The sequence below is a fragment of the Mustela erminea genome, chromosome 1 (genome assembly GCF_009829155.1).
Source record: "Mustela erminea isolate mMusErm1 chromosome 1, mMusErm1.Pri, whole genome shotgun sequence".
NCBI lineage: Eukaryota > Metazoa > Chordata > Mammalia > Carnivora > Mustelidae > Mustela > Mustela erminea.
In genome coordinates, this window is record NC_045614.1 from 26,077,198 (window position 1) to 26,102,308 (window position 25,111).

Sequence of the window (25,111 nt, forward strand, 5' to 3'; positions counted from 1 at the left end):
GACTCAATCCCAGGACCTTAGGATCATGACCTGAGCTGAAGGCAGATGCTTAACCAACTGAGCCACCCAGGCATTCCTCAAATGAACTTTCTGTTAGTGAAATATATGATAAGTGAAACAAAAAAATTTTTTTCAAGATTTATTTATTTGAGAGAGAAGGACAGAGAGCACACCTTAGTGCTTGTAAGCAAGGGGGAAAGGCAGAGGGAGAGGTAGAGAAAGAATCTCAAGAAGACTGCCGACTGAATGAGGAGTCCAAAGCAGGGCTTGGTCCCACAACCCTGAGACCACAGCCTGAGCCAAAACCCAGTTGGATGCTTAACTGCTGGAGCCACCCAGGAGCCCCTGAAGCAAAAAAAATTACCTGGATAGGAACAACAGCAGATTAGACACTATAAAAGAAGAATAAGAAAACTTAAAGATAACAATAGAAACTATACAAGCTGAAGGACAGTGATAGAAAAAGTTTTAAAAATAATTAACAGAGCAATCATCTATGATATAATACCATGCAGTCTAATGTATATTTATTTGGAATCATAGGGTTAAGTGGAAAAAAGTATTTGAAGAAGGGGCACCTGTATGGCTCTGTTACTTAAGCCTCAGTCTTGGTTCTGGCTCAGGTCATGACCTCAAGGTCATCAGATCGAGCCCTGTGTCGAGAGCTCCATGCTCATTATGGAGTCTGCTTGAGATTGTCTCCCTCTCCGGCTGCCCCTCCCCAACGCAAATAAATACATAAAATCTTTTTAAAAAAGTATTTGAAGAAATCATGACCAAAATTTTTCTCAAGTTGAGGAAAACTATATGCCTACAAATCCAAGGAGCTCAATGAACCTGTTTAAGTATATAGAATGAGGATCAAAGAATGAAATAACAATAACTTTTAATCTAAAACGACTTATTTTTTAAAAAATTTGAGTATAGGGGCACCTGGGTAGCTCAGTGGGTTAAATTTCTGCCTTCGGCTCAGGTGAAGATCTCAGAGTCCTGGGATCAGTGTCGGGCTCTCTGCTCAGTGGGAAGCCTGTTTCCCCCTCTCTACCTTTCTCTCTGCCTACTTGTGATCTCTCTATTAAATAAGTAAATAAAAATCTTTAAAAAAATTTTTGAGGATCGTTTGTTGGGTCCATGGCCAAAGGAGTGAGACTGATACAAAGCGAAGGTCAAGCAAAGCTTTATTTCGTGCCAAGCATCAAGAATCAAACTGACTGGCCAGGTCCGTCTCTTGCAAAGAGGCAACCTCTCTCTTCTTTACAGACTAGCTTTTAAGGGCAAAGGCCATATGGTTGGGCCTGGCCATGCACAGGTGACCAATGAGATTGTAACACAGAGAATGCTGCACAGTCCTGCTAGGTCACACATAAGTGACCAATTGAATTACAGTTTACCCTATAGTAGATATTCGAACTAGCCTATCGCCTTGGTCAGAATTGGCTCCCAAAGGGCACCCAAAGGATGGGCCCATACTCCTTGGTAGCTAGGGAGACAGTATGCGCCCCCACTGATTAGATACCTCTACCTGGCCTGACCCAACCTTGTATTTGGGCTTTGTTACCTGGGACTGGTTTCTGGGACTTGTTTTTAAGTAAGTTCCCTGAAGGGGGAGGGGCAGGGGCAGGATGGGGCTGCTCTGGCTAAATAGGTCCTTACACATTGACATATATTGTTACTTTAGTGTCAGGTGTACAACTTAGATTTAATAAATTTATGCATTATGCTATGTTCACCACAAGCGTAGCTACCATCTGTCCCATTACATCGCTTTCACAATATCATTGACTGTATTCCTTATGTTGTGCCTGTAATTCCCGGGATTTATTCTTAAGTGGCAAATTAACTGGATTCCAAATAGAACACATTTGTCTTTTTACCTTATCAGGCCTTAAGCACCGAAGAATTATTATTTTCTGTAGTTCATTTAGTTTTTCATTCATTGGTACTGGAAATTTAGCATTGTGTGGCTCTTTACTGTCATAAATTTTCTGCCATTCAGTTATATGTTCACAAAAATGTTCCCTAATGGAAAAAAAAATGCCTAATAATTATTTCATTGGAAAATAATTTAAAAAGAGATTGTTAAACAATAAGTTTACAAATTTAGCTACCCTTATTCAATGTGGTCATCAAGTTTAAACAATTACCTGAGTTCTTTGAAGGCAGGAAATTCACTCGCACGACAAATTTCTTCCCAGCTTTTATCTTGTAACCAAGTTGGATCAGGATTTTTCTCAGCACTCTTAAGACTTACTCCTCCAGTTAAAAGAAACATCAGTTCCTGGTATTCAATCTCTTTCTTTGCCCTGTAAAACCAAAATAAAGATTGCTGTAAATTGCGGATTTTTAAAATTGAATGAAATCAATTTCTGCTTCTATAACCTTGATAAAATAATCAGAACTGAATTACTCTACTGCTATAAACAACTGGAAAACTAGATAAAGTGAATGAAACAACTGTTTTTAGAAATTATACAATAGCCAGGGCAACAGTGTGGTCCCTGAAAAAGGGAGACAATTAAAGTGATCTCTCGGATTGCCTTAGACATCCATCTGGAGGCACTTTCCAGACTACAAAACAAAATCAAAACTTGATAGTATTGTTCAGTTGAATAAACAGAGAGCAGAGTTAAGGAAAGCTGAGGTGGCAGAATTTGTGGGTAGAGTACCAGAGAGGATGGAGATGCTTGGAAAAGAGGTCCAGTAATATGGATAGGTATCATCTTGATTCTATTGCTAAATGCTAAGTCATATATGAATAGGGTAAACTATGGGAGAGGAGGCAAAGACTATCTGGGGAGCTGTACACTGAGCAGCTACCAGAGCTTACTCAAAACTTGGAGACAGGAGTTCTTGCCAAGTAGAGTTCAATCTTCTTTGAACACTGGAGGAATTCAGAGGCAACATCAGAGGGATCATGCCTTAGTAGCATAGCTAACCTAGCCTTAGAATAAAGCCTATTCTAAAAATACCAAAAGAAAGCTTAAAACAAGCCTTGAGAACATCAAACTAATCCAGTAATTTAAGTATGTGCAGAGATAAAGTCTAATGCTCTTTAAAAGAATAAACAAACCAACCCAGCATTTATCCATGTAAAATTTACAGTATCTATAACCCAGAGAAAAAAAATCAGTCAATAGATAGATATAGAGGTAACACAACAGAAAGAGGAATGTTAGAAGAGCTATTACAAATATGCTGAAGGAGTTAAAGCAAAATGAACATAAGGAATAGAGAAACAGGCAGCAGAAAAAATAACCAAATGCAACTTCTAGAGATAAAAAGTATGAAATCTAAAAGAAAAATTCACTGATTTCTGTCCAGATGTGGAGAAAATGAAAGGATTCATTTCCAGTAGATATACAGTATAAGAAAGGTTAAAGGAAGTCTCAGGTAGATGGAATTTGAATCAACACAAAAGAACAAAGACTACCAAAAACGGTAACTTTATAGGTAAACATAAAAGGCTTTTCTCCTATTATTTAAGGCTCTTTCAAAGATTACTATTTAGAGGCACGTGGGTGGATCAGACAGTTAAGCGTCTGCCTTCAGCTCAGGTCATGATCCCAGGGCTCCCTGCTCCCTGGGGAGCCTGCTTCTCCCTCTCCCTCTGCTTGCCACTCCCCCTGCTTGTATTCTCCCTGTCAAACAAATAAATAAATTCTTTTTAAAAAAAATAAGAGATTACTGACTACTTAGAGCAGAGTAATAATGTGCTATGAATAACATGTACAGTGAAATGTACAGAACATCATGTACAAGTGAAATATATGACAATAATAAAACAAAGGCTGGGAGGAGAGAGGTGGAAGTATATTGTTGTAAGTTCTTATGCCATATATATATAATATTATATACTTTACATATAATATATAACATATATTATATATTATGCTCCATAATTTTACCTGAAGATAGGCTGTGATAGGTTAAAATGTATACTTTAATCCCAAGGAAATCACAAAAAGAATAAAACAAAAACTTATAGCTAGTGTTTCAACAAAGGAGATAAAGTGGAATCATAATACATACTCAATTCAAAGAGAAAGAACAAAAAACAGATGTGCAAACAGAAAGCAAGGTGTAAGAACATAGATTTAAATATAACTCTATTAGGTCAATGAATGTAAATGGTCTAAATAATTTCACTAAAGACAGCAATTATCAGATTGGATAAAACAATCTGACCCAACTATATGCTGTCTACAGAAATACAGCTTATATACAAAGACACAAATAGGTTAAAAGTATGGAAAAATATATACCATGCTAACACTACTCAAAAGAAAGCTGGAGTCATGTAATAATTATCATACAAAATAGATTTCAGAGCAAAGGACAGACCAGGGATTCAAAAAGAAAAATCAAGTCAATTCATTAAGAGGTCATAATAGTCCTAAACAGTTAACACATCAAATAGCATCAAAACACAAACAAATATTGATAGAACTATCAGAAGCAACTTCTATAGCTAAGAGATTTCAAACCTCTCTCAAAAGTTGATTGAACAAGTACACAGAAAATCAGTAAGGATATAGTATATAGAATATCTTGACCTACTTGGCATTTACAGAGCATTCTATTAAAAAATAGCAAAATACAGATTCTTCCAATGTTATATAGAACATTTGCAGAGATAGGCCATATTCTAGGCCTAAAAATGTCTCATTTATAAAATTTCTAGAAAAGGAATAATTATGGAGACAGAAAGCAGATCAGTGGTTGCCTGGGGCTAGGAGTAGGAGTAAGAATTGACTAAGTAGGTACAAGCAAGGAAACTTTGCGATAATGGAAGTGTTCTAAAATTGGATTTTGGTGATGGTTGCACAATTGTAGAAATTTACTAAAAATCATCTAACTGTATTCTTATAATCAGCCAATTGCATAATAATTACCTAATAAAGCTGGGAAAAAGGGGGAAGTTTTCCAGATAAACAAAAACTAAAGAAGTTTATTGTCACTAAACTTGTCTTATAAGAAATATTAAAGAGACTTTTTTGAGCTGAAAAGAAATGGCACTAATTAATAACAAAAAAACATACAAAAGTAAGAATCTCACTGGAGAAGGTAAATAGTAAAGACAGTAGATTCAATCACTTCTAAAGCAAGCATGAAAGTTAAAAGACAAAAGTAATAAAATTAACTAAAATTACAATAGTTAAGGGATGCATAAAATCTACATGTGTAAAATGTGACATCAAAAATATAAAGTTGGAAGGGTAGTAAAAATATGGTTTGGAATGTGTTCAAATTTAAGCTGCTCTCATCTTAAACTTATAAACACAAGATGTTATAAGTGAACCTCATAGTAACTACAAAGGAAAAAAATCCTGGTAAATACCACAAAGAAAATGAGAAAAGAACCTAAGCATAAAACTAAAGCAAGCCATCATATCACAAAGGAAGAAATGAAAGAGAAGAAAGGAACAGAGAAGAACTAAGAAAACAGGCAGAAAATAATTTTAAAATGGCAGTAAGTACATGCTTATCATTAGTTACTTTAAATGTAAGTAAACTCTCCAAATAAAATGGCTGAGTGGATTAAAAAAAAAGACCCATCTCTATACTGCCTACAAGAGACTCAATTTAGAAGTAATGATACACATAGACTGAAAATGAAGAGATTGGAAAAGATACTCCACGCAACTAGAAATGAAAACTGGGGTAGCTGTATTCATATCAAACAAAATAGACTTTAAAACAAAGACTTTAATAAAACACCAAGAAGGGAATTACATAAAGGGGTCAATCCAGCAAGAAGATACAACATTTATAAAAATATATGTACCTAACATAAGGGCACCAAATATATAAAGCAAATTTTTTTAAAAGATTTTATTTATTTATTTGACAGAGATCACAAGTAGGTGGAGAGGCAGGCAGAGAGAGAGTGGGGAGAAGCAGGCTCCCTGCTGAGCAGAGAGCCCGATGCGGGGCTCAATCCCAGGACCCTGGGATCATGACCTGAGCTGAAGGCAGAGGCTTTTAACCTGCTGAGCCACCCAGATGCCCCTATAAAGCAAATATTAACAGACCTAAAGGGAGAAATTGAAAGCAATACAATAATAGTAGGGCACTTTAATCCCCCACTTACATCAATAAATAGAGCAGCCAGACAGAGAATCAATAAGGAAACACTGACCTTAAATGACACATTAGACCAAATGGACTTAGTTGACACATGCAGATAATGCAAACCAAAGGCAGAATACACATTCTTCTCAAATGCACATGGAACATTCTCCAGGACAGATCACATGTTAGGTCACAAAACAAGTCTCAATAAATTCAAGAAGATATACATATTTTATATATTTATATAAATTTTATATTTCTATATTTCTATTTTATACATGTCATATATGTTATATATATTTAATGTTTATGTATTTATTTTGTATATATAGAAAGAGAACCAGAGAGCATGAGCAGGGGGAGGGACAAAGGGAAAGAGAAGGAGAATCTCAAGCAGAATTCCTGCTGAGTGCAGAGCCTGATGCAGGGTTAATCTCACAACCCTGAGATCATAACCTGAACCATAACCAAGAATTGGACACCGAAATGCCTGAGCCACTCAGGCACCCCAAGACTGAGATTATATGAAGCATCTTGTTTGACCATCATGGTAAAAAACAAGATATCAATTACAAAAAGAAAACTGAAAAAACCACAAAAATGTGGAGATTAAGCAACATGCTACTAAACAACCAGTGGGTCATAAAAGAAATCAAAGAAGAAATTTAAAAATATATGAAAATGAGCTTTTGGGACTTCATCAAGATAAAAAAACTTCTGCACAGCAAAGGAAACAGTGAACAAACCAAAAAGGCAACCCATGGAATGGGAGAAGATATTTGCAAATGACACTACAGGCAAAGGGTTTATATCCAAGATCTATAAAGAACTCCTCAAGCTCAACACCCAAAAAACAGATAATCATGTCAGAAAATGGGCAGAAGACATGAACAGACCTTCTCCAAAGAAGACAAACAAATGGCTAGAAGACATGTCAAAAAATGTTCACCATCATTAGCTATCAGGGAAATTCAAATCAAAACCACATTGAGATACCACCTTACACCATTAGAATGACAAAGATTAATAAGACAGGAAACAACAAATGTTGGAGAGGATGTGGAAAAAGGGGAACCCTCTTAAACTGTTGGTGGGAACACAAGTTGGTGCAACCACTTTGGAAAACAGTGTGGAGATTTCTTAATAAATTAAAAATAGAGCTACCCTATGACCCTGCAATTGCCCTGCTGGGTATTGACCCCAAAGATACAGATGTAGTGAAAAGATGGGCTATATGTACCCCAATGTTCATAGCAGCAATGTCCACAATTGCCAAACTGTGGAAAGAGCAAAGATGCCCTTTAACAGATGAATGGATAAAGAAGATATGGTCCGGACACTTCTCCAATCAAGACATACAAATGGCTATCAGACACATGAAAAAATGTTCATCATCATTAGCCCTCAGGGAGATTCAAATTAAAACCACATTGAGATACCACCTCACACCAGTTAGAATGGCCAAAATTAACAAAAGAGGAAACAACATGTGTTGGAGAGGATGTGGAGAAAGGGGAACCCTCTTACACTGTTCGTGGGAATGCAAGTTGGTGCAGCCTCTTTGGAGAACAGTGTGGAGATTCCTCAAGAAATTAAAAATAGAGCTTCCCTATGACCCTGCAATTGCACTCCTGGGTATTTACCCCAAGGATACAGATGTCGTGAAAAGAAGGGCCATCTGTACCCCAATGTTCATAGCAGCAATGGCCACGGTCGCCAAACTATGGAAAGAACCAAGATGCCCTTCAATGGATGAATGGATAAGGAAGATGTGGTCCATATACACTATGGAATATTATGCCTCCATCAGAAAGGATGAATACCCAACTTTTGTAGCAACCTGGACGGGACTGGAAGAGATTATGCTGAGTGAAATAAGTCAAGCAGAGAGAGTCAATTATCATATGGTTTCACTTATTTGTGGAGCATAACAAATATCATGGAGGACAAGGGGTGTTAGAGAGGAGAAGGGAGTTGGGGTAAGTTGGAAGGGGAGGTGAATCACGAGAGACTATGGACTCTGAAAAACACTCTGAGGGGTTTGAAGTGGCGGGGGGGGGGTGGGAGGTTGGGGTACCAGGTGGTGGGTATTATAGAGGGCACGGATTGCATGGAGCACTGGGTGTGGTGAAAAAATAATGAATACTGTTTTTCTGAAAATGAATAAATTGAAAAAATTAAAAAAAATAAATAAAAATTAAAATAAAAAAAAAAGATATGGTCCATATATACAATGGAATATTACTCAGCCATCAGAAAGGATGAGTACCCAACTTCTGTATCAACATGGATGGGACTGGAGGAGATTATGCTGAGTGAAATAAGTCAATCAGAGAAAGTCAATTATCATATGGTTTCACTTACTTGTGGAACATAAGGAATAACATGGAGGACATTAGGAGAAGGAAAGGAAAGTGAATTGGAGGAAATTGGAGAGGGAGGCAAACCATGAGAAACTGTGGACTTGAAGAAACAAACTGAGGGTTTTAGAGAGGAGGGGAGTGGGGGAGTGGGGGAGTCTGGTGGTGGGTACTAAGGAGAGCACATATTGCATGGAGCACTGGGTGTTACACATAAACAATGAATCTTGGAATACTGAATAAAATAATAAAAAAATAAAATAAAAATATATGAAGACAACTGAAAACAGAAATATGACATACCAAAATCTATGGGGTGCAGCAAAAGTGGTTCTAATAGGGAAGACCATAGCAATAAAGCCTACCTCAAGAAATAAGAAAAACCTCAAGCAATCTAACCTTAAACATAAAGGAACTAGAAAAAGAAGAATAAAAAAAGCACAAAACTAGTAGAAGGAAGAATATACAAAGATCAGAGTGCAAATAAATCAAATTGAGACTAACAATAAATAAGAAAGATCAGTAAACCTGAGAGGTGGTTCTTTGAAAAGATAAACAAAATTGATAAACCTTTAGCTAGACTAAACAAGAAAAGGAGAGAGCTCAAATAAAATCAGAAATGAAAGAGAAGTTACTACTAAAGTCACAACTATACTATAAATAATCATATGCTAATGAACTGGACAACCTAGAAGAAATGGGAAAATCCCCCAAAATACAGAATCTTCCAAGATGAATTATGAAGAAATAGAAAATCTAAACAAACTGATTACTAGCAAGGAGATTGAATCAGTAATAAAAAAGCCTCCAAAAAACAAAAGTCCAAGGCCAGACAGTTTGGTGAATTTTATCAAACATTCAAAGAAGACTTAATGCTTATCCTTCTCAAATTCTTCTTTCAAACAGCTTAAGAGGAGGGGGCAAAGACACTTAACTGAGTTAAGTGTCTGCCTTTGACTTAGGTCAACATTCCAGAGTCCTGGGATCAGGCCCTGTGTCAGGCTCCCTGCTCAGCAGGGAATGTGCTTCTCCCTCTGGCTCTACCCCTTCACCACCACCCCTGCTCATACTCTAACAAATAAATAAAATCTTTAAAAAAAAATCTTAAGAGGAGAAACCCTTCCAAACTATTTTATGAGGGCAGCATTACCTGGACACCAAAACCAGGCAAGGACACCACCAAAAAAGAAAATTATAGGCCAATATCCTTAATGAACATAAATGCAAAAATACTAAACAAAATATAGTAAACCAAATGCTACAATACATTAAAAGAATCATACACTTTGAACAAGTGGGATTTATTCCAGAGTTCGAGGATGATTCAACACCCATGAGTTAATCAAGGTGATACATTACAGTAACAAAATTAAGGATAAAAATCATACAATCAGCTCAATAGATGCAGAAAAAGCATCTAACAAAACTCAACATCCATTTATGATAAAAAAAAAACTCTCAACAAAGTGGGTACAGAGGGAACATACCTCAGCATAATAAAGGCTGTATATGATAAACCCACAGCTAACATAGTCAATGGTGAAAACTTTTCCTCTAAGATCAGGAACAAGACCAGGATGCACATGCTTCACAGTTTTATTCAACATAATAATCCAAGTTCCAGCCACATAAATTAAGCAAGAAAAAGATATAAAGGGCAGCTAAAATGGAAAGGAATAAGTAAAACTGTCACTATTTGCAGGTATTTTATATAGAAAATTCTAAAGACTTTGTTGGAACTGAGAAAAACTCTGTTAGACCTAATAAATACAGTAGAATTGTAGGATACAATATCAATCTATAGAAGTCAGTGGCATGTCTATACACTAATAAAGAACTATCAAAAAGAAAACTTAAGAAAACAATCCCATTTACAATTACATCAGAAGAATAAAAAACTTAGGATTAAATTTAATCAAGTAGGTGAAAGAACTGTCCAGAAAACTGTAAGACACTGATACAGGAAACTGAAGACACAAATAAATAGAAAGATATTCTGTGCTCATGAATTGGAGGAATCAATATTATTAAAATGTGCATATCACCCAAAGCAATCAAGAAATTGAATGTAATCCCTATCAAAATTCCAACAGCATTTTTCACAGAACTGTAACAACTAATTAAAAGATCTGTTGAATTACAAAAGGTCCTGAATAACTAAAGTAATCTTGAGAAAGAACAACAAAGCTGAAGGTATTATGCTCCCTGAAGTCAAATGATATTACAAAGCTATAGTAATCAAAATAGCATGGTACTGGCATAAAGACAGACACACCAATCAATAGAACAGAATCGAGAGCCCAGAAATACATATTCAGAGCCCATAAATAAATAAATACACCCACACACATATATGCAAACAATTTATGACAAAGGTAGACAAACACCCAATGGAGAAAGGACAGTTTCTTCATTGAATGTTGCTGGGAAAACTGGACAGCCACATGCAAAAGAATGAAACTAGACCACCATCTTATACTATATATAGAAACTAACTCAAAATGGATGAAAGACTTGAATGTAATATTTGAAACCATAAAATTCCTAGAAGAAAACATAGGTGGTAAGCTTCTTGACATCAGTCTTAGCTATATTTTTGTGGATATGACTCCAAATGCAAGGGTAACAAAAGCAAAAGTAAACAAATAGGACTATATCAGACTAAAAAGTTTCTACACAGTGAAAGAAACCATCATCAAAGTGAAAAGACAACCTACTGAATGGGAGAAGATATTTAGAAATCCCATATCTGATAAGGATTTAATGTTCAGAATATATGAAGAACTCATGTAACTTAACAACAAAAAGCAAAGAACTTGACTGAAAAATGGGCCTAGGATCTGAAAGGACATTTTTCCAAAGAAGAAATACAGAGGGCCAACAGGCACATGAAAAGATGTTAAACATCACTAATTAGGGGTGCATGGGTGGCTCAGTTGGTTAAGTGTCTGACTTGATTTTGGCTCAGGTCATGATCTTAGGGTACTGGGCTTGAGCCCTGCCTGTGCACTCAGTGTGGAATCTGCTTGAGATTCTCTCTTCCTCTCCCTCTGCCCCTCCTCCTGCTCATGCATACACTCTCTAAAATAAACAGATAAAAGCTTTTTAAAAATCACTAATTATTAGAGGAATGCAAAATGCAAATCAAAATCACAATAAGATATCACTTCACCACTAGTTAGATTAGCTATAATAAAAAAAAAAAAGACAAGAAATAAGTGTTTAAGAGGATGTGGAAAAAAGGGAACCCTTGTACCCTGTTGGTAGAATATAAATTGGTGTGGGCACTATGGAAAATAGTATAGAGATTCTTCAAAAAGTTAAGAATAGAATTACAATATAATCCAGCTATTTCACTTCTGGTAGTTGTCAAAAGAATATGAAAACTCTCATTTGAAATGATAAATGCATCCCAATGTTCATAGCAGCATTATTTACAATAGCCAAGATATGGAAACAACCTAAATGTCAGTTGATGATAAATAGATAAAGAAGATGTGGTCTATATGTAGGATAGAATACTGCTCAGACATAAAAAAGAATGAAATCTTTTCAATTGTGACAACAATTGTTAAGTGAGTTGTATTATGTTAAGTGAAATAAGTCAGAAGGAGAAAGACAAAAACAGTACCATTTCACTCATATGTGGAATCTAAAAATAAGTAAGTAAGCAAAACAAAAACAAACTCATAGACACAAAGAACACACTGGTGGTTACTAAAGGAAAGGGGGTTGTTGGGTGAAATGGGTCAAGAGGGGTCAGATGTATGGTGATGGATGGTAACTAAATTTAGGAAGTTATCACTTTGTAATAAGTACAGATGTTGAATTACAATGTTGCACATCCAAAACTTATATAATGTTATACACCAGTTTTAACTCATAAAAATATGAGAAACAAAAAACAAAGAACAATGGTGAATAGAAAACAATGACACATATGGTAGATATTAATCCATCTATATCAACAATCACTTTAAACATCATTGGTTTCAATACATCAATTAAAAGACATAGACTGTCAGAGTGGATACAAAACATAAAACCTAACTGTATCTTCTCTATAAAACAAACAAACAAACAAAAACCTAACCATTTTAACTATGAAAATGGAGATAGATTAAAAGAAGAGGGATGGAGAAAGGTATACAATGCTAACATTTATCAAAATAAAGCTGGAATAGCTATATTAACTCCAGAAATAGAGGACTTCAAGCAAGGAAAACTATCAGGGATAAACAGAGCCATTAAATATGATAAAGGAGTCAATTCTCCCAAAAGACACAAATCATTAATGTTTTGTGTCATTAATTGTTAATGTACCTACCAAGAGAATGTAAAAATCTATGAGAGAAAACCTGACAGACAAGGAAAAATAGATTAATCCACTATGATAGTAATGGACAGATCAGGCAGCAGACAGATCAGTAGACACAGTTGAACAGCACCATGTAGCAATTGAATACAACTGACATCTACAGAATATATCAAACGACATCAAAATACACATTCTTCTCAACTTCATATGGAACACTCACCAAGACAGTACACATTCTGGGCCATAAAACACACTTTAACAAATTCAAAAGAAGACAAATCACACAAAAGTATTCTCTCTGACTACAATAGAACTAAACCAGAAATCAGTAACAGAGAGCTAGCTGGAAAACCCCAAAATACTTGGCAACTGAACAACACATTTCTTTCTCTCTTTCTTTTTTTTTTAAGATTTATTTATTTGACAGACAGAGATCACAAGTAGGCAGAGAGGCAGGCAGAGAGAAAGGAGGAAGCAGGCTCCCTGCCAAGCAGAGAGCCCGATACGGGGCTTGATGCCAGGACCCTGGGATCATGACCTGAGCCAAAGGCAGATGCTTTAACCCACTGAGCCACCCAGGCATCCCTGAACAACACATTTCTAAGTAATGTATGGGTCAAAGAAGTCTCAAGAGAAAAAAAAAAAAAGAAGTCTCAAGAGTAACAAACAGCACTGGGTGTTACATGCAAACAATGACTCATGGAATACTACTTCAAAAAATAATGATGTACTGTGTGGTGAATAACATAATATAATAAAAAATAAATTTAATTAAAAAAATTAAATAAAATGAAAACACAACTTATCCAGATTTGGGAGATGCAGCAAAAGTAATGCTCAGAGGAAAATTTATAACACTGAATACATTTATTAGAGAAGAGGATAGATCTAAAATCAATCATCAAGGCTTCCACCTTAAGGCACTAGAAAAAGATCAAATTAAAGCAAGCATAAGTGAAGAAATGATAAATAGAAGGAATTTATGAAATTTAAAAAATTTATGAAATTTAAAAAAATCAACATGGAAAAAAAAATTAAGGAAATTGAAATCTGGGTCTTTGAAAAGATGAATAAAATTGATTAACCTCTAGTCAGGATAACTGAGGAAATAGAAGACAAAAATTACAAATATCAGAAATGAAGGAAGGGCCAACACTATTAATTCCATTGACATTAAAAAGATAATAAAGCAATATTATGAACTCTATGTCCTCAAATTTGATAACCTAGCTGAAATGGATCAATCCATTGGAAGACACAATCTGTCAAAATTCACACAAGAGGAAACAGATAATCTAAATAGACTTTGTGTTATTATACTTGTGCTGCCTTAACAAAATATGGTAGACTGGGTTGCATGAATAATGCAAATTTATTTTCTCAGAGTTCTGGAGGCTAAAAGTTTGGATCAAGGTTTTGGCTGATTTTGGTTTCTGATGAGACCACTTTTCTTGGCTGGTAGACAGCCCCTTTCTTACTGTGTCCTCACAAGGCCTTTCCTCCATGTGTATATGGAGAGAGAAAGACCTCTGTTAGCTCCTTTTTTTTTTTTTAAAGGACATTAATTCTATCAGATAAGGACCATACTTTTATGACCTTATTTAAAATGATTACTTCCTTACAGGTCTCATCTCTGTATACAGTCACACTGGAAGTTAGCGCATCAACACATGAGCTTGGGGTGGGGGACACAAAAATGCAGTCCATAACTATACATATTAAAGAAACTGAATTGATAATTAATAACCTTCCAAAACCGAAAGCGCCACACTAAGATGGGTTCTGGAGAATTCTACCAAACTTACAAGAAGAAATTCTACCAATTCCTTACTATATCTTCTAGAAAATGGCAGAAGGAATACTTCCCCAAATCCAGTATTACCCTAATACCAAACTAGACAGAGATAGTATAAGAAAACAACAGATCAATATCTCTTAAGAACATGGATACAAAAAATATCAACAAAATATTAGCAAACTGAATCAAACAATGTATGAAAAAGAATAACACACCACAACAAAGTGATATTTTTCCCAGGTAAGGGAATTTTTCCTAGGTAAGGCTGTTTCAACATTCAAAAAATCAATGTAATCTAGTACATCAATAAACTAAAGAAGAAAAAAAAAACACATGATCATATCAGTAGATGCAGAAAAGGCGTTTGACAAAAACCAGTAACATTTCATGATCAAAATTCTCAGCAAACTAAGTATAGAGACCAATGTCCTCAACTTGTTAAAGAACATTCACAAAAAATTCTATGGCTAACACCACACTTGAAAGTGAGAAACTAGAAACTTCCCACTAAGATCAAGAAAAAAACAAGGATGTTCCTTTACACCACTTGTCAACATCATACTGAAAGTTCTGGCTAGTGAATTAGAAAAAGAAATAAAAAATGTATAGATTAGAAAGAAAAAATTAAATTGCTTTTGTTTGTAGATGACATAATTGCCTATGTAGAAAATCCAAAAATCTGAAAGAATTGACCAAAAAAAACCCTCCTAAGAACTAATAGGCAAGTATAGCAAGGTTGCAGGATACAATGTCAACATACAAAATCAGTCATTTTTCTACATACCAATGACAAATAAGTGGAGTTTGGAATTTAAAAACACAGAATCATTTGCACTGGCACCCCCAAAAGTGAAATACTTAGGTATAAATCTAACAAGTCATGTACTATATGAGATCTATATGAGAAAAACTATAAAAATGTGATGAAAAAAGTCAAAGATAATTAAATAAATGAAGAGATATTCCATGTTCATGGATAGGAAGAATCCATACTGTCAGGGTTTCAGTTCTTCCCAATTTGTTCTATAGATTTAATGCAATCTCATTCAAAATTCCAGCAAGTTATTTTGCCCCTCTATGGAGGGGCAAAAGACCAAGAACAGGCAACAGAATATAGAAGAAGAACACAACTAGAAAACTGACATTACTGGATGTCAAGACTTGTGATAAAGCTACAGTATTCAAGACAGTGTTGTATTGTTTAAAAAAAAGACAAATAGATCAATGGAACAGAATTTTGTGGATTTTCTATCAAGTTCACTTTATATGAAGATGCAAAAGACTCAGAACAGCCAACACAGTATTTAAGAAGGACAAAGTCAAGGACTGACACCACCTGACTTCAAGACTTACTATAAAGCTAATTGAGTCAATACTACAAAAGAATGAATATAGATCAGTGACACAGAATAAAGAATCCAGAAACACACCCATATGAACATAGTCACCCGATGTTTGGCAAAGAAGCAAAGGCAGTATAATGGATAGTCTTTTCAACAAATGGTACTGGAACAACTGGATATCCACATGCAAAAAAAAAAAAAAAGAATCTAGACAGAGACTTTTCACAAAAATTAACTCAAAATGGATCATAGACTTAAATATAAAATGTAAAACTATAAAGTTTCTAGATTACATAGGAGAAAATCTAGATGACCTTAGATATGTTGATGATTTTTTTTTTTTAGGTACAGCACCATAAGCCATGAAAGAAAGAACTGGTGATAATACTATGGTAGAGAAATGTACAAATAAAATCACGATTTAAACAGAGCAAAAACATGATATCCTTCTGTGAGAAGGCATCCTCATCCATTAGCTTTCCCAGGCAATTTTTTAAAAACAAATGAAGAAAAATCAAGTAACTTACAGAAGAAGATTGGCACATAACAAAAAGGAAAACAGCAGCTTGTCCTTCTCAAATAGTGATCGGCATATATTACAATATAAGTTGTATGTGAAGTGGTCATTTAAATATCGTAGGCGCTTTTCCAAAATTTTGGATTTGTTACTGAAAGGTTGAAAAACAGGCAAATATGTTGAGTCAAACAAAACTAAAAACAATAAGTAACACATGAATTAACACATAAGTATCCATTGTTAAAAATATGAAACTATACACACATACACACACACACACGAGTGCATATAAAACTGGTGAAATCTGGGGGTGCCTGGGTGATGAAGTCAGGTAAGCATCCAACTCCTGGTTTTGGCTAAGGTCCTGATCTCAGGATGGTGGGACAGAGCCCTACAGAGGCTCTGCGCTCAGCACCAGGTCTGCTTGAGTTTCTCTCTGTCCCTCCCCATCTTCTCTTAATAAATAAATAAAATCTTTAAAAAAGAAAAAATAACTGGTGAAATCTGAATAAGCTCTGCGGATCTCCTGGTTTTGATACTGTAGTACAATAATGCAAAATATCACCACTGCAGAAACCGAATGAAGGATACATGGGACCTCCCTGCATAATTCTGTTTGCACAACTTCTCATAAATTTATAGGTAAAAAATATGGTATAAATCTATGAGAAAATAAAATTGGGTTCACACCATTCCTCTATTTTCAAAATTCTAAACTTACTGTATTCCAAAATGACTGAAAAACCATCAGTTAATTAAAAGATACCTATATTAAACAGCTATTATAGTATGAGATTTATGTTGGGGGAAACAGTAATAGACCAAAAACTATGAAACATTTTTGTCCCAAAGAAACATCAAATCTAGATCAAGATGTACATATTTAAAAAAATATATGAAAAGTCAGAAAATATTTGGACAAAAGGTTACTTCTGGTTGTGGTTCTGGCTGATATTTTTCTTCTTTATACTCCTATATGTTTAAAATGTTATGTGTTTCTTTTTTTCTTAGTTCAGAGATTTTTCAGTAATACTGAAAGGAACGTAAGATGATACACCCATTCTGGGAAGGTTTGGCAGCTACTTTAAAAAAAATAAACAGGCAACTACCACATGACCCAGCAATTGCACTCTTGGGCATTTATCCCAGAAATGAAAACTTACGTTCACACAAAAACCTATACAGGCAAGTTCATAGTTTTATTCATAAAAGCTAAAAATTGGAAACAACTCAGTTGTCTTATAATACATCAATATCATGAAATACTTCTCAGCAATAAAAAGGAACAAACTACTGACACACGTAACAACCTGGAAGAATCCCCAGAGAATTAAGTTGGGTGAAAAAAAGCCAATCCTTAAAAGTTATGTGCCATATATGGGGCACTTGGGTGGCTTAGTCGGTTAAGACTCTTGATTTTGGCTCAGGTCATGATCTCAGAATCAAGCCCCCATGCTGGACTCTCCACTGAGCGGGGCAGTCGGCTTGAGATTTTTGCCCTTTACCCCTCCCTGCCCGCCCACCTGCTCATGCTTGCTCACTCTGTAAAATAAATAAATCTGATTTTAAAAAAAGTTTTGTGCTATATGATTTCATTCTTGAAATGATGAATTTACAGAAAGGGAGACTGGATTAGTGGTTGTTGAAGGTTAAGTTGATGGTAGGGATGGGAAAGAAATGGGTATGGTTCTAAAGGGGCAGCATGGAATCCTCATGTTGATCCAAGTGTTCCCTGTCTTGACTGTATCAACATCAGTATCCTGGCTGTGATCTCCTACTATTGCATGGGTTTCCAAGATGTCACCATGGGGGAAACTGGGTAAAGAGTACACAGGATCACTGTACTATTTCTTTTTTCTTTAAATTAAGATTTTTATTTTTTTTAAGTAATCTCTATCCAACATGAGGCTCAAACTCACAACACCAAATCAAGAGTTGTATGATCCACCCACTGAGCAAGCCAGGAACCCCCCACTGTATTATTTCTTATAATTGCATGTGAAGGGCACCTGGGTGGCTCGGCTAGTTAAACATCTGCCTTCAGCTCAGGTTGTGATCCCAGGGTCCCAGGATGGAGCCCCACATCGGGCTCCCTGCTCAGCAGGGAGTCTGCTTCTGCCTGCCCCTTCCCTCGTGCTCGCTCTCTCCTGGTCTCTCTCTCAAATAAATATATAAATAAAATCTTTTTTTAATTATTAATTAATTTATTTATTTGACAGAGATTACAAGTAGGCGGAGAGGCAAGCAGAGAGACAGAGAGGAAGCAGGCTCCCCGCGAGCAGAGAGCCCAATGCGGGGCTCCATCCCAGGACCCTGGGATCATGACCTGAGCCGAAGGCAGAGGCTTTAACCCACTGAGCCACCCAGGCGCCCCAATATATAAATAAAATCGTTAAAAAATTACAAGTGAATTTACATTTATCTCAAAATTAATTTTTTTTAAAGATTTATTTATTTATTTATTTGAGAGAGAGACAGAAAGAGAGTGCATGAGCGTGAGTGAGCATGAGAAGGGGGAGGGTCAGAGGGAGAAGCAGACTCCCTGCCGAGCAGGGAGCTTGATGTAGGACTCAATCCTGGAACTCCAGGATCACGACCTGAGCTGAAGGCAGTTGCCTAACCAACTGAGCCACCAAGGTGCCCTCAAAATTAATTCAATCTTAAAATTTAGTTTAAAATTTAGTTTAATTTTTAAAAAGAAATTTTCCGGCCTATGGAAAGGGTTTGGAAGAGTAGGGGATAGTGACACTTCTCTGAGTAGACCTTTTTGTACAGGATATACTTCTGTAATCATTAATGGCTTGTGTGCTCAAAATATAATAAAATTAGGGTGCCTATATATATATATATATCGAGATTATATATATATTATATATATATATATCTTGAGATTATATATACCTTGAGATTATATATATATACATATATTAAATCCTGGTTGATTTAATATAGTAAAATAAAGTAAATCAACCAGGATTTATTTATATATATATTATATATATTCAATGTATATATTAAATCAACCAGGATTTATATATATATATTATTAATACATATTAATAATATATATATATTAAATCAACCAGGATGAAGAGAAAACTAAAATGAAATACAAAAGAATCCCCAAACCAACAACATCTGAACCTAGCTGTATTGCACATGAATAATATCACCATAATGAAGGGAGAAAAACTAATCAAGTAATTTTTTAATATATATTTTTTATGTTTCAAAACAAAAAAACTGTGATTTTCCGTGTGTACATAGGCATTTAATTCTCTTCAGTACACTCAAGAATCACTGGATTTCCTGATCACTACATCATATAGCAAATCTATGTTTAATATTTTCAGGAACTCCCAAAATATTCCCAAAGTGGCAATACTGTAAAATCCAGGATTTTACAATCCTGCTGGTATGAGGGTTCTGAGGACTCTACGTCCTTGCTGAACACTTGTTGGTGACATTTATGTCAATTCCTCAGCTTGAAGGGGGAGTCCGCTTGAGATTCTTGCCCTTGTGTGGACTGTCTCCTCCATTGTGTGGACTGTGTAAATTCAAATTCCAAATCCCAAATGGGAGAGCTCAGATATTTCAATCACTCAGGAGAGAATGTCCTACCAAGAGCTCATGTAGATTGTACACGGTAGGCTCAAATCATACTTTTATTCTACTTGACAAATATAGCAGTTACTAAATATCAGATAGTGTGATAAACACTTCACAGCTATTAAATTCTCATAACAATTCTAAAAGGTAGATACTATTATTATCTCTATTTTATAGATAAGGAAAATTGAAGCAATTACAGAAAGGTTAGCTGACTTGCCTGTATCAATGTAGTTACTATGTGTTGAACTGAGACTTAACCTCTTGCTCTAGTCTAACTCCAAAATCTGTGTACATTCATTAACTGATTAAAGAGAAAATATCTAGCAATTAGAAATGTGGACTGAAGCTTTTTAAAAAATATTTTTTTAAAAAAGATTTTATTTATTTACTTATTTCAGATTTTATTTATTTATTTGGGAGAGAGAGCACATATGCACAAGAGAACAAGAGCCTGGGGAGTGGCAGAAGGAAAGGGAGAAGCAGTCTCCACACTGAGCAGTAGCCCGGACACAGGGTTCAATCCCAGGACCCTGGAATCATGACCTGAGCTGAAGCCAGACACTTAATGGAATGAGCCACCCAGGCTTCTCTTAAGATTTTATTTTTAAGTTATCTCTATACCCAGTGTGGGGCTCAAACTCACAACCCCGAGACCAAGAGTTGCATGTTGTACTGATTGAGCCAATGAGGCACCCTGGGACTGAAGCTTTTTAGAGGTCTCAAGGGTGGAGAACGGTATTGGAGTTGCCAGCATGGATAAGTCAAGTGCCATATTAAAATATTTAAAGGAGGTGGGGGAAGGACTAAAGCTAATCCTTCTATGCATATTTCTTGGGTAGAGGTGAAACAAAACTTAGAATAAAAGGGGGCTTTCTTTTTCCCTTTCTTTTAACTCTTCCATATTAAAAAAATTTTTTTTGTTTGTTTGTTTCTAGAGAGAGAGAGAGAACATGAACAGGAGAGGGAACAGGAGAGGGAGAGAGAGAGAGAATCTCAAGCAGACTCCAAACTGAATTCAGAGTCCCACATGCGGCCCAATCTCACCATCTTGAGATCACCACCTGACCCAACACTAAGAGTCGGATGCCTAACTGACTGCACCACCCAGATGCCCTTCAACCTTTCCATGTTTTTAAATCTTCTATAATGAATACATACTACACTAGTAAGAAAAAAGTTATGTATTTTTTATGGAAAGGATGGTGAAAGTCCAACCTAAAGAGGATGAATGAAGCTAGGGAATGTTTACCTGTCATGAATAGAGTTGATATAAAGGTTGACAAACCAGGTGAGAGAGTATTGGTACATGGGATCAATGTTAGCCAGGTCTGCAATGCTGAAGAATAAGACTGATGAATGTTTGGCAATGGCTCTGTAGCCTTCTCGAGACTCTGCTATTTTGAGTTCCGTTTTTTCTGCAATCTAGAAGAGAAAAATCCAGATAAATAGAAAATATGCTTTTTAATTATGTATTTTTCATATAATAAATTTTATATTTAAGACAATAACCCCAAACTCAATGATAAAATTATAGAGGCATGGTTTTTTAAATTTAATTTTATTTATTTATTTTTCAGCATAACGGTATTTTTTTAATAAATTAATTTATTTTCAGAAAAACAGTATTCATTATTTTTTCACCACACCCAGTGCTCCATGCAATCCGTGCCCTCTATAATACCCACCACCTGGTTCCCCCAACCTCCCACCCCCCGCCCCTTCAAAACCCTCAGATTGTTTTTCATAGTCCATAGTCTCTTGTGGTTCACTTCCCCTTCCAATTTCCCCCAATTCCCTTCTCTTAACTCCCCATGTCCTCCATGCTATTTGTTATGCTCCACAAATAAGTGAAACCATATGATACTTGACTCTCTCTGCTTGACTTATTTCACTCAGCATAATCTCTTCCAGTCCCGTCCATGTTGCTACAAAAGTTGGGTATTCATCCTTTCTGATGGAGGATGTATACTCCATAGTGTATATGGACCACATCTTCCTTATCCATTCATCCATTGAAGGGCATCTTGGTTCTTTCCACAGTTTGGCGACCGTGGCCATTGCTGTTATAAACATTGGGGTACAGATGGCCCTTCTTTTCACTACATCTGTATCTTTGGGGTAAATACCTAGTAGTGCAATTGCAGGGTCATAGAGGCATGGTTTATAAGAAAATGCTTTATTATGCTAAAAGTTGGATAGAAAGAAAGGGAAAGGAAGGAAAGAACTAGGGAGGGAGAGAAGGTTGAAGAAGACAGGGAAGAGAACAATGGATGAAAAATAGTTAAAAGTTGTGTTTTTTGTTTCAGAAATACCAGAACTGTCAATCTTTGCTTATTTCTTGTCTGAATCTGACATGTGTCTACTAATGTCACTCACCTTATTTTAATAGGTCAGAGAGAGGGAGAAAGAGAGCATGTGTACACGTGTGTTTATGATGTCAACACGCACACCAGAACCCAGCTCAAAGTCTCGCAAAGCAGATATTCAGAAATAGTTCTTAGCTGATGCGGTTAGACATGAAGAGTACCTTTTTAAACTAGCTTCTCATAAGTTTAACTTTTCTGGATATAATATGGGTGTTAGCTAATATTCAACCCCAAAAGAAAAAAAATTATCCAAGGTAACAGCTTTCCAATTGACAACTTGATCTGATAGATTGCTATTCTATAGGAAAAATGTGTAGAGGATTTATCCACCATTTTTCCTTCTTTGGACACGCTATGCAGACACTGCTGAATGAGTGCACCCATGTATCATGTTTATACTGAATGATCCTGTTTGTAGCTGAGTCAGTCAGGAGGTGGAGATAGAACTGGACCCAAGACAAACTAAATCAATTTTTCTCCCAGGGAATTAGAACTTTAAGACTTCAGAAACTGAAGTCAAGTGGTACTGGGCATTCCTGCTAGTAAAAAATAATGGAACCAAATTTGGTTTCTACCTTCAAGACAAATGTATGAAGGCACAGATACAATAGTTTTACAGGAGACACTAGACTTTTTATGGAGCAGAGAGGTACAGATGAGGACTACTCAATCTTAAAGAGGGACATAGAGCATAGAAACATTCCAATTATTCTTGAGGCCTGTATATACTTCCATAATTGGAAAAATAAAATGCTCCTTGCATATTTTTTTCAGTCTAGTTGACACACAATGATACATTAGTTTCAGGCATGCAACATAGTGATTGGATAAGTTTATGCTATGCTATATTCATCACAAGTGTAGCTACCATCTGTCAGTATAGGGCACCATAATATCATTGACTATATTCCTTATGTTGCCCTTGTATTTTTCTAATTTGAGCTAATTTGAATAGGCTTCTGTTCTTGCAAACAAACTTTCCCCAAAATTATACTGGAAGGAAACTGAAAAAGAATCAAAGTGTTGACAATTAACAAGTCAGGAAATGACAGATACTGGTAAGGATATGGAGAAAAGGGAACCCTCTTACACTACTGGTGGGAATGCAAGCTGGGGCAGCCACTCTGGAAAACAGTATGGAGGTTCCTCAGGATGTTAAAAATAGAGCTACCCTACAACCCAGCAACTGCACTACTGGGTTGTTTACCCCCCAAATGCAGATGTAGTGAAAAGAAGGAGCACATGCACCCCAATGTTCATAGCAGCAACATCCACAATAGCCAAACTGCAAGAAGCCGAGATGCCCTTCAACACATGAATGGAATAAAGAAGATGTCATTTATATATACAATGGAATATTACTCAGCTATCAGAAAGGATGAATATCTAACACTTACATCAACATGGATGGAACTGGACGGTATTATGCTAAGTGAAATAAGTCAGTCAGAGAAACACAATTATCAAATGGTTACACTCATATATGCAACATAAGAAATAGTGCAGAGGACAACAGGGATTGGTGGGGTAACTGAATGGGAAGAAATCAGAGGGAGACAAACCGTATGAGACTCTGGACTCCAGGAAACAAATAGGGTTGCAGAAAGGGAGGTGGGTGCGGGGACAGTGTAACTGGGTGATGGACATTACGGAGGGCACGTGATGTGATGAGCACTGGGTGTTATACTGAACTGATGAATCACTGAACATTATATCAAAAACAAATGATAATTGGCTAATTGAATTTAAATAAAAACATTTTTTAAAAAAATGTTGCTAGGATTTTTCACCTGCTGTTTCTTTGTTATTTCATTGGACATCATTTTAGCAGAGTCTAAGACTTTAATTGCACTTTCATCTTCTAAAATGTTCCCTTCTGAAGATGATAGTGTCTCTAAAATTTTTTTTTCTATATCTTTTAGCTGCTTCTTATTAGCTGCAGACTGAAGAATAAGGGCATTCCGCTCCTCTTCTAATTCTGGTCTAAAATGATAGAAACATTTAATCTAAATTTATAGTACTTTATTTAATAAATACTAGATATCACAATTTTGCAGACATTTAAATATCTGTGTAGATATGTAACACAAACTAAGATATGTAACACAAACTTTATCCTAAGGAAAAAAGTTAATTCCATACAAATGATAATTTGAGAAATCTGAGCAAAAAAATGATCACTAATTGTATATATGTAAAATGTGGCAAAAAAATGTACCACAGTAACTCCAAGAATGTGTTAAGTTTATCCATATGGCTGAGATGGTTATGTGAGGATAGGAACTGGAGAAGAAACACAATAGTCAACTTCTTATCTACTCCTTGGCTTTGTCACAGTGTTATTTTCACCATGTCTTCCACAAGAGCAAAAAAGATGACTTGTCATACAATTGTCTTTTCAAGTAAAAGATAAAACTGGCACTTAACAACTTCACAAAGATAGTATAAAACTTCAAAATAACATAATTTAGCATGTTATAGAATTTGTTAGGACATGGTGTGTCTTGGATACTATGCAAGTAGGATTAATATATTGGAAGTAACAAAATTAGTGATTGTGTAATTTCACTTATAATTTGATTTCATGTAATAGACTGCTTGATGTTATGTTAAGCTCCAAGTGGAATCAGAGATTTCCTTCAGGAAGTAATTCTTTACTAGTAGCTGTATCAGGTTATCTTAATATCTTTTCTTTTTTTAAAAAACATAACACACACACACACAC

General features: G+C 35.7%; 1 protein-coding gene across 8 annotated transcripts in view; it reads right to left on the reverse strand.

Annotated features, from left to right (window-relative positions):
- Positions 1-25,111, reverse strand: part of DNAH12 (dynein axonemal heavy chain 12) — a 230,699-nt gene that overhangs the window by 26,428 nt on the left and 179,160 nt on the right. For 7 of the 8 annotated variants that reach the window (XM_032323076.1, XM_032323075.1, XM_032323060.1 and 4 more), the window contains 5 exons: positions 24,177-24,369; positions 21,270-21,442; positions 16,419-16,559; positions 2,145-2,303; positions 1,875-2,019 (listed from right to left, as the gene is read on the reverse strand). In XM_032323076.1, coding sequence (XP_032178967.1) covers positions 1,875-2,019; positions 2,145-2,303; positions 16,419-16,559; positions 21,270-21,442; positions 24,177-24,369 — 811 coding nt within the window. The remainder of the gene's footprint in view (positions 1-1,874; positions 2,020-2,144; positions 2,304-16,418; positions 16,560-21,269; positions 21,443-24,176; positions 24,370-25,111) is intronic. The other variant, XM_032323079.1, reaches the window with a different exon arrangement.